This window comes from Notothenia rossii (genome assembly GCF_949606895.1).
Source record: "Notothenia rossii genome assembly, chromosome: 9".
Taxonomy (NCBI): Eukaryota; Metazoa; Chordata; class Actinopteri; order Perciformes; family Nototheniidae; genus Notothenia; species Notothenia rossii.
The window spans coordinates 72,425,339-72,434,779 of NC_136907.1; the positions used below are offsets into that span (position 1 = coordinate 72,425,339).

The 9,441-nt window shown below is 41.4% G+C and overlaps 1 protein-coding gene across 1 annotated transcript; it reads right to left on the reverse strand.

Annotated features, from left to right (window-relative positions):
- Positions 1-687: 687 nt before the first annotated feature.
- LOC307018806 (tripartite motif-containing protein 16-like) lies at positions 688-3,783 on the reverse strand. Its single transcript, XM_079649246.1, has one exon. It carries the CDS (start codon positions 2,969-2,971, stop codon positions 1,304-1,306), a length of 1,668 nt encoding a protein of 555 aa, XP_079505372.1. The 5' UTR covers positions 2,972-3,783; the 3' UTR covers positions 688-1,303.
- Positions 3,784-9,441: the final 5,658 nt, after the last annotated feature.

The window sequence follows — 9,441 nt, forward strand, 5'->3', positions numbered from 1 at the left end:
TTCTTTTGAGTAATAAATCAAAAATTCTTACTTAAATCTGAGATCTAGGAAAACTAATTCTGAAGGTTTTCATGAAAATAAATAAAATATATTTTAAGAAAAAGTCAGATTTCTGAGATTTTCTTTAGAAAAAATCTGAATTTCTTTTGTAAAAGAATATTCTTTTTTTTTAATCAGAATTCTGACTTTCACTAGTAAAGAACATGTTGAGGTCTGACCAAAGCTATTTTTTTCTGACTTTAATCTCAGATTTCTGTAATAAAAAAAAATGAATAAAATATATTTATTCTGAATTCTGAGATTTTCAGAAAATAAATGTTCTTAAGAAAAAGATTTATTAAAAATATTCTTAATTCGGACTTGTTTCTCAATATTCTGACTAAAATTTTGAAACATAAAAAAATATATCACTTTTGTTCAGATCTCACATTTCTCCACATGTTCCTAATCCTCTTCCATAGAAGGTTCTTCCTCTCCATTCTTTGGTGTAAATAAATGCGCTTGTGTTCACTTTCCCCCCGACTCTCTCAATGTTATTTGTTGCTGTGTCTCCATTTTTGTCCTAGAGCTTATTGGGGACGTAGCAGCAAAAAAAGAACTACATGTATTACAAATTCAACTCAACTTAGTCCAGCTTCACTGGAGAGGAGAGATCATTCATTTTAAGATTACAAACAAAGACTGAGATTTTCACTTGTGTCCTCTTTGCTCTTTTATTAACAAGAAAAAACCCAACATTTTATTTTTTACAGACATGTAAATGTGGCACTCATCTCACATCTTGAAAATAGAAACACAATTTATTACAAACTCAACCTGTTGGCTTTTCTTTTAATGTGTTTTATTTCCTTCTTCAAACTTTCATTTATGCATTCAACACATTGAGACTTAGTCAAAAATAAAAGACATTTAGAATAAAAATATCTACAATGAAAGAAGCTCTGGTGCTTTCTCTCTCTCATGCTTTACAAGAGAAACAACAACATACAAATACATCAATATCGATGTTCAACAAATATTTAGAGCAAAGTTTACATTTCCATGCAGAGAAATATGAGTTGAGGTTAACAGAAATCCTCCTGAGCAGTGACAGCCTCCATGACTAAACAGACACAGGAAGGAGCGCCGCCTAAAGAAACTCCAACATCTACAGAACAACTCATGAGAAGATGTTAAAGCACATCCCATAATGTTTGATTGACAGCTGATCTCTGTGCAGTGAAGACATGAACACTCAGCTCTCAGCAACAATGATGGAAACAATGAGTTTAAGAAGTAGAAGAGTTCCTCAAATGACTTCAGGCTATTTCAGTTTACAAAACTCAGCTGTGTCTCCATTACTAAGCCAAACTCCAGCATGTAGCGGCTGAGTGAATGTGGTCTGGACTCTGTGGAGGAGAGTCATGGTTTCAGAGACGCTGTAGAAGGACAGAATACCTGCTCTGTGATCCAGGTACACTCCTACTCTGGAGGACGGAGGACCTGAGATGGGAGTGTTGATTTTGTTGTAACGGAATGTATAACTGTTTTGTTTACACTCTAAGGACCAAGAGTTTTCATTGTATCTAAATACACATTCATACCCACTCCCTGCTCTGCTGATATTCTTGTATGCGACTGCAACACCAACTTCTTCCACTCTCCACTCCACCTCCCAGTAACAACGTCCAGTCAGACTCTCTCTACTCAGGACATGAGGATAATAAGTGAATCTGTCTGGATGACTAGAATAAGACTGATGTTGTGTCATGTTTGTTGCTTTTCTGCTCCCCTCAGATAATACCAGCTGTGTGTTTGCTGTGTTTGGATCCAGAGTGATCTCCTGTGAATATTTGAAGAACCCAGCTCTGGTGGTGGGCTCTGCTGCTGGCAGTAAAACATCCACTTCAGTCGGTGAGACGTTTGTCCATTCCTCTCTCAGGACGTCCTGTAGTTTGTCTCTGACTGCTGACAGGGCCGCCGTCACGTCCTCAAAGTAGCTCAGAGGACGGATGTTGATGCTGGAGGAGTGTGTAGCTTCAATGAGGGCTGGCAGTGAGGAGGGGTAGCTGAGCAGAAACTGGTTGTGATCCTCTGTGTGAGACAGCAGCTTCAGCTCAGCGTCTCTCCTCTTCAGCTCAGAGATCTCCTGCTCCAGCTTCTCCTGGAGCTCTCTGACTCCACTCACTTCTCTCTTCTGCTGGGATCTGAGCTGCTGCTTCACATCAGAGCTTCTTTTCTCCATGAGACGGATCAGCTCAGTGAACATCTTCTCACTGTCCTCCACTGCTTTATCAGCAGAGCCATTGACCACCTCCACCTCCTGCTGAAGCAGCTTCACCTCCTTCTCTCCGTCCTGGATTCTCTGCTGGATGTTTAGTCGACTCCCCTCCAGCTCTCTCTGCCTCTCAGTCCTCTCTGCTTCAGCTGACACCGTGTCGTGGCCTTTGTGTTCGTCCACAGAGCAGAGATAACAGATACTCTGCTGATCAGTGCGGCAGAACAACTTCATCACCTCGTCGTGACGAGAGCAGATGTTCTCCTGGAGCTTCTTGGAGGGCTCCACCAGCTTGTGTTTCTTTAATGGAGCTGCTTCATAGTGAGGCTGGAGGTGTTTGTCACAATAAGAGGCCAGACACACGAGGCAGGACTTACAGGCTCTCAGTTTTCTCCCAGTGCAGACATCACAGGCCACATCTTCAGCTCCAGCATAGCAGAGATCAGCAGGAGCAGCTTGGAGTCCAGTCTTCTTCAGCTCCTCCACTAAAGCTGCTAACATGGTGTTTTTCAGCAGGACAGGCCTCGGTGTGAAGCTCTGCCTGCACTGAGGGCATTTGTGGATCTTCTTCTCATCCTCTCCATCCCAGTGGGCTTTAATACACTTCATGCAGTAGCTGTGTCCACAGGGAATAGCCACCGGATCCTTCAGTAGATCCAGACAGATCGAACAAGAGAAGGTTTCCCGGTCCAGCTGAACTCCTTTCTGCGCCATTTCTCCTCTCAGTGGCAGCGAGTGTCTGAGTTTCACTTCCTGAGAGCTGAAACTATGAGCTGTGATCTGAACAGGATGTGTGTGTGCAGTGAATGAGCCTATCAGCTCTTGTACTTTACCCACATGTTGGTTACACCCATCCTCCTCAGTGTGGATCTAAAGGGGAGGAATCAGGAAATACAGAGTGGAGCTGGCTGCGTCTGAGAGCAGGAAGAAGAGGGAGGGCTTATCAAACTCTGAGCGCTGACTCTCTGAACTGTTTCCTCATTTACAAACGGAGCCTCGCTTACAACCTGCTCTACATTTGAAAAGCAGTCTTCAGCTGTAAACTATTTCTTGTAAATTCAGGCTTTCATAGCACACAGCTCCACACTCATGGTAGCAGTGGTGTAAGAAGTACTCAGATATTCTACTAAAGCAAAAGTAGAAATACTACAGGGTAAAAATACTCTGTTACAAGTAAAAGTACAAAAGCATTGGTATCAAAATATACTGAAAGTACCAAAAGTAAAAGTACTCCTTATGCATAATGGCCCTTTTCAGAATCGCATTGTGTTACTATAATGATTATTGATGTGTTTATCAGAGTTAGTACACGTGGAGCTAATTTGAGCAACTTGATGTCCTGCTGCTGGATATCATAAATATCTGTCAAAGTGTATTTAATAATTGATTTATGTTTTGAATGATCTAATAATCTATATCTAACTAGTACCTAAAAGTGCAGTAGAAGTATAAAGCAGCATAAACTGAGACGTTTTGGCATCAAAAAATAGTTAAAGTACCAAAAGTAAAAGTACTTACTGCGCCCAATGTCCCATTTTAGAATCTTATATTGAATTACTGGATTCTTTCATTTTGTTTACGTTAATGTGTTCTTCACAGCTGTTAAAAGTGGACCAACGTTTACTTTATATACTGCTGCTGGATATCTTAACCTTTAATTATATATCACTGTTTATTCATATTTTGTTTAATCTGATCATTTGTATTTGTAAAGTAACTAGTAACTTATTTTGTCAAATAAATGCAAGGCTTTCTGCGGTCATGACTACTTCACTTTGACTGTGGTCTTTTTTCAGCTCTTTAATGAATAAGAAAACCCCCTGCATTCGTATATTTTCCAGGCCTGAGGTGGTAAATAATTATCTCCTGAAAATGAATTCACAAGGCAGTAAAAACTGAAAATCTATGCTTTTTCCTCATGACTTCTTTCAGTCAGGTAACACAGTATCTGGGTTGCATTGTCTTCAAACTGTTAACTCTGTATGTAAGGACTCCATGGTGCAGACACATGGAGAGAAATCAAGTGTAGTGATTGTCTCTGGTGCTCCAATGTATAGTAAATGCTCTTCAGCCCCACCCTTGGAACAAACTCCCAGCAGCTTCAAATCCCCTGTTACCTAGGCTGTAAGTAAACTAAAGCCCAGAATTGTTAAACAGAGGATTGGCATTCATATCATCTGACACCATATCTGTCTGCATGCCAAATCCCGCATTAACCACAGAGGAGCAGCGTTGCCTCTTAACCCATTCATATACCACCCTTTATGTGATTCCAGCAAATTAAACTAAAAGCGTTAGATTCCTCACTAAACTGTGCTCCTCAGATCAGGGGAATGTTTTATGAGTGGCATTAAACTGCAGTCTGATCTCATGTGAACTTCAGGCATGTGGTTTGGGTTGAGGTGAGGTTAAGTATAAAGTAGCATCAAATGAAAGCACTGAAGAAAAGTACACACGTCAAAAAAATACTCAAGTAAAATACTTGAGTAAATCTACTTTGTTACTTTCCACCACTGACCACCACACAATAAAGACTGTAAGTTAACACCACCATGTTGTTAGAAATTAAAATCAATGTTTTAATGGGGAAATGTAGTTCAAACATGCCGTCAGTTTTAATGCTCTTTTATACTGAAAAACCAGAAATTCTTGTGTACAAGCAGTTAAGCTTTTATTCTGAAAATCCTTCATCTCCGGTTAGCATTTAGCATGTGGCTAATATACGATTTCCTGAAGAGGTGAATTGAGTAGCGAAATGATGGAGTGGTGCAAACCGAAGCCTACCGATTTAACACTACAACTATAGATGTCGAGATACTACCATGCTGAATATTAAATGAAGGAACAGTTTATTTGAATACATTGTTTACAGACAAGAGTAGCATGTGACAACATCCGGAATGACCGGAAACCAAACGAGCCGAGAAGTATTGTTTAGAGTATTGATTACAGCGTTTAGAATGTGTTAAATGAAAAGTGATGAAAGAGAATATGAGGAGAAACGGCGTGTTGAGCATATATTGAATGTGAAAAGAACCTATCCTCTGTTTAAATGCAATAACGGACATTGGAGACGAGGTGAGCCGGCTGGCGGGGAGGAGCCAGCAGAGCATATATAAACAGCACCGGAGGAGAGATCCAGTCTCTTCTCTTCCCTATCGAGGAGCGGATCACAGCTGTTTGTCTGACTGAACAATATTCTGTCTGTAACACTACCGCGCCTTTTTTTTAAATTAAAGTACCCAATTGAACTTTCACAGAGACTCCATTTAGTCTCCTATTTTAAAGCTTCTCTCCTGGTCGGGAGAATAACGAACACAGTTAACAATGTTCAAACTGTTAACTCTGTATGTAAGGACTCCACGGTGCAGACACCGGCTGACACGCGTGAGGCCGAGACGAGAGGAAGGGAACCGAGGTTCCTAGCCACCATGATCAACAGCTCGACGACCGGCTCGACGCAGGACACGAACGTCTCGACGCCCGATGGCCGACTGGCTAGCATAGACAGTTTGGCCAACCCAGAACGGGGGACCGGTGGCAGGCTGGCTAGCGTTGCTAGCGGGGTCCCAGGGCGGGGGGTCCCCCCGTCTCTCTCTCTCTCCCCTCTTCCTCCCCCCCTCTCTCTCTCTGCCCACTCGCTGAGAGAACAACAAAGCACCCCCCCCTCCCCACCGCAGGACCGGACATAGATGAACAGAAATACCTCCAGCCTGACGACATCAATCAAATAACCAACACAAATGGACTTCATATATTTCACCTAAACACAAACAGCCAGAGACACAAACTGGCTGAAATCAGACAATTATTCATTAACGGCAAGGCAAATATGCTTCTCAGAAACAAAACTTGACAATTCTGTGACAGTCCCAGAAATAGAAATTGAGAACTAGCCTACTCCGTAGTCAGAAATGACAGGAACATGTATGGAGGTGGTGTCTGCATGTACATACATAAAGACACCAAATTCATTATCCGTACTGACCTGAATCACGAGACCTTTGAAACTGTATGGGTTGAAATTATTTTTGAACAGGCTAAATCAGTGTTAGTCGGCACAATCTACAGACCGCCAGAACAGAGTGGCTTTTATGATACACTGGATGGGTGTTTGGCTGGAGTTGGGGGTGTGGAAACAATTATTATTGGAGACTGGAACACGGATATGCGACGAAAAGATGCACCCGTCTTCAAGTCCTTCAGTAGGTTTTGTGATCTGCACGGCTTCAGCCAGCTAATCACCCAACCCACCCGGGTATGTGAATCAACACAGACTACCATTGATCTCATTCTGACCCCTGACAGGTCCAGGATCTCCAGGAAAGGGGTTATAGCATGCGGGTTAAGCGATCATTATATGATATTCTGTACCCGCAAAAAGCTAAAACAAAAGGCCGGCTGTCACAAAACAGTCACATCTAGAGACCTCAAAACCTACTCTAGCGAGGCCTTTAACATAGAACTGGAGAGCCTAGACTGGTCAGAGGAGCTCAGTGGTACACTGGTTGAAGAAACATGGCTTGGTTTCAAAACCAAATTCTCAACGGTACTAAACGACATGGCCCCCCTAAGAACCACCAGGGTAAAAAATCGCGCTGAGCCGTGGATGCACTCCGAAATATTGACCGCTATGAAAACAAAAAATGCTCTGAGTTTCGTAAAAGTCAGTTAAAGCTTACCAAAAGCTTGAGCATTGAACTCCAAGCCCACGTGACTGAACTCAAACTGCAAAGAAACAGACTAAGAAATTACGTAAACTCCATGATCAAAACTGCAAAAAAGAATTTCATCAATAACAAAACTGAGGAAAACAAAAATAAACCCTCTGAACTTTGGAAATTACTCAATAATCAACTAGGCTGCAGTAAAAAACTTAAAACCAGATGTTCAAACATAAACATAAAGAAAGATAACACGCTCATCACAGACAAGCTGGATGTGGCCAATTACTTAAACATTTTCTTCACAAACATAGCCACAGGGGAGGCTTTGCCCAGGGTAGATTCACTTTGCAAATCGCCAAACTTTCCTGGCAACCTCCTCTTTCGTGACCCAGTGACGTCCCACTTAAGGATGTCGTGTTTTTTCATCATCATCTGTCAGTGTCACAAGTTTAATGAAGTCAGCTTCTGTTTTCCTCAATGTAGTGTAGTTTTCCAACCTGTTAAGCCCCAAAGCCCCCTTCGGCGGGGGCTTTTTTTTTCTTTTTCTCACGACACTGTGTCTCAGGGCATCTTAAAATTTAAGAACCTATTAATGTGTTATACCAGATTAACGGGAATAATCTCAGCTAACTGACGATACAAACCATTTTTACCAAAACAAAACACAAGTCTCATAAGAAGCATCTAAATGACCCCTGAGCGAAAAATGCTAACGCACTTTGGCACAGAACTCAAGATAAAAGATACCCTTATTACTTATCGTAGCTGCACATACAAGATATCCGATTAGAGCTGAGGTTCCACAGATTATTTAGGTATATATCATCACTGAGTGATCCGAACTCGCGACAGGGGAAGCAAACACAGACATCACAACACGTACCTTTACGTAGCTTTTACGGGAGATTCTCTCACCGTAGCTCTCAATCTGATCAAAAGACTTGTTCAATGGCATTAAAACGAGAAAAAACGCGGCTGAATCGGTTAATCCATAGGTTGATAATGTTTCTGTGAAATATCTTTTTTTTATTTATAATCCATAATTCTATTTTTATGTAAAAATCGGAGAGTAAAAGTTAGCTGCTAATGGTAGCCACCAGAGTTATCGCAGCTTCCGGTTTTGGCTATGCGTCAGTCTCACACACACACATTACCAAATAAGGAGTATGTGGGAGTTCCCCTCGATTCCATTGGCTCTGACGGTTAGAAAGAGATGTCAATCTGCAAAATCGAACAAGGGGGGCCAGAGATAGGTCAAATCCACCCAAATGACCCCAGAAGTGTTTTTTTCGTGCTAAATCTCTCTAAAAAGGTCAGATTTCACTTGTTTTGCATAAATCTTGATACAGGGTACTTATTATACATTGTAGTTTGGATTTCTAAAGCTTTTAGTCTACCATCCCATAATTCAAGGGTGGTTTTCACTACAAGTATTTTTTTTTTTGGATGGACACAATAATAGATATTTTTTTACTGTGTTCAATCTGAATTTACTTTAAAATAAAAACATCTATATTGATTCTGACACTTCTACATCCAACTCACAGGGGGTAACCTTGCTTTGAGAAAAAAGATTATTAATTTAACCCTTTTAGAAGGGAAGATATGGTCATTTGTTCTGGGAATGTCATTTTCGATCCTGAGACCTGAAAAACAGGCTCGGGCTTAACAGGTAAGACCCTCGATTAGATCGGTGCAATCTGTGACTGTTATAGTGGAACTGAACATTGCAGGCCTTTTGTTGCGTAGTCGCTCATTTCAAACAGCCTGTTGAATATGACGAGAATAAACACAAATGTATTGTGATGATGAGTAAAGGAGCAGCAATTTGCAGTATCTCATTCTGGATATCGGGGCTTGTTAGTTTCCCGTTCCCCGGCAGGTCGTCCAGTCGCTGTTTTATTTATGGGTCATAGTGAGAGATCATAAATCTATCGATTAGATTTATGAGTCGAAAATTATAAAAGTAGGGTAGACATGTGGATATTATCCGGCTGAACAAAACGTGCATTTATCTAAGAGGTTTGTTTCCCACAGATCTTATTTCGAGCTATTTTCCAAAATCCTATGGAGAAATCTCATCGCTTCTTTGTCGAGGGAACCGTTCTTATTATACATCCATGGAGGGAAGGGAACCCATGCGCAGCTTACTTCCGGGTTTTAGGACGCGTCACTGTAACTCTGAATTTGTAAACAATAATTTTCGAAAAATAAAAAAGTATTGAAAGTCAGACAATTTAAAATATGTTACATTCACTGGCTGCTGTGACAGATTTTCCAGATAATTGTTCAGCCTTTTGGTGGGTGGGCCTTGGTCCCAGGTGGGTGGGCCCACCTGGGACCTCTGGCTTCACCTCTGGCTGCTGTGGTGGATGGATGTGTCAGCGGAGGAGAGTCTAACAGTAGGTAAATTATACAGAAACAAAGGGTTTGGGGGGTTAATTGTCCGACCGGCCCACTTCGGTATTCCCAATGGCCAGTCCGCCCCTGAGTCTATATATCTTGTGTTTTGAATGG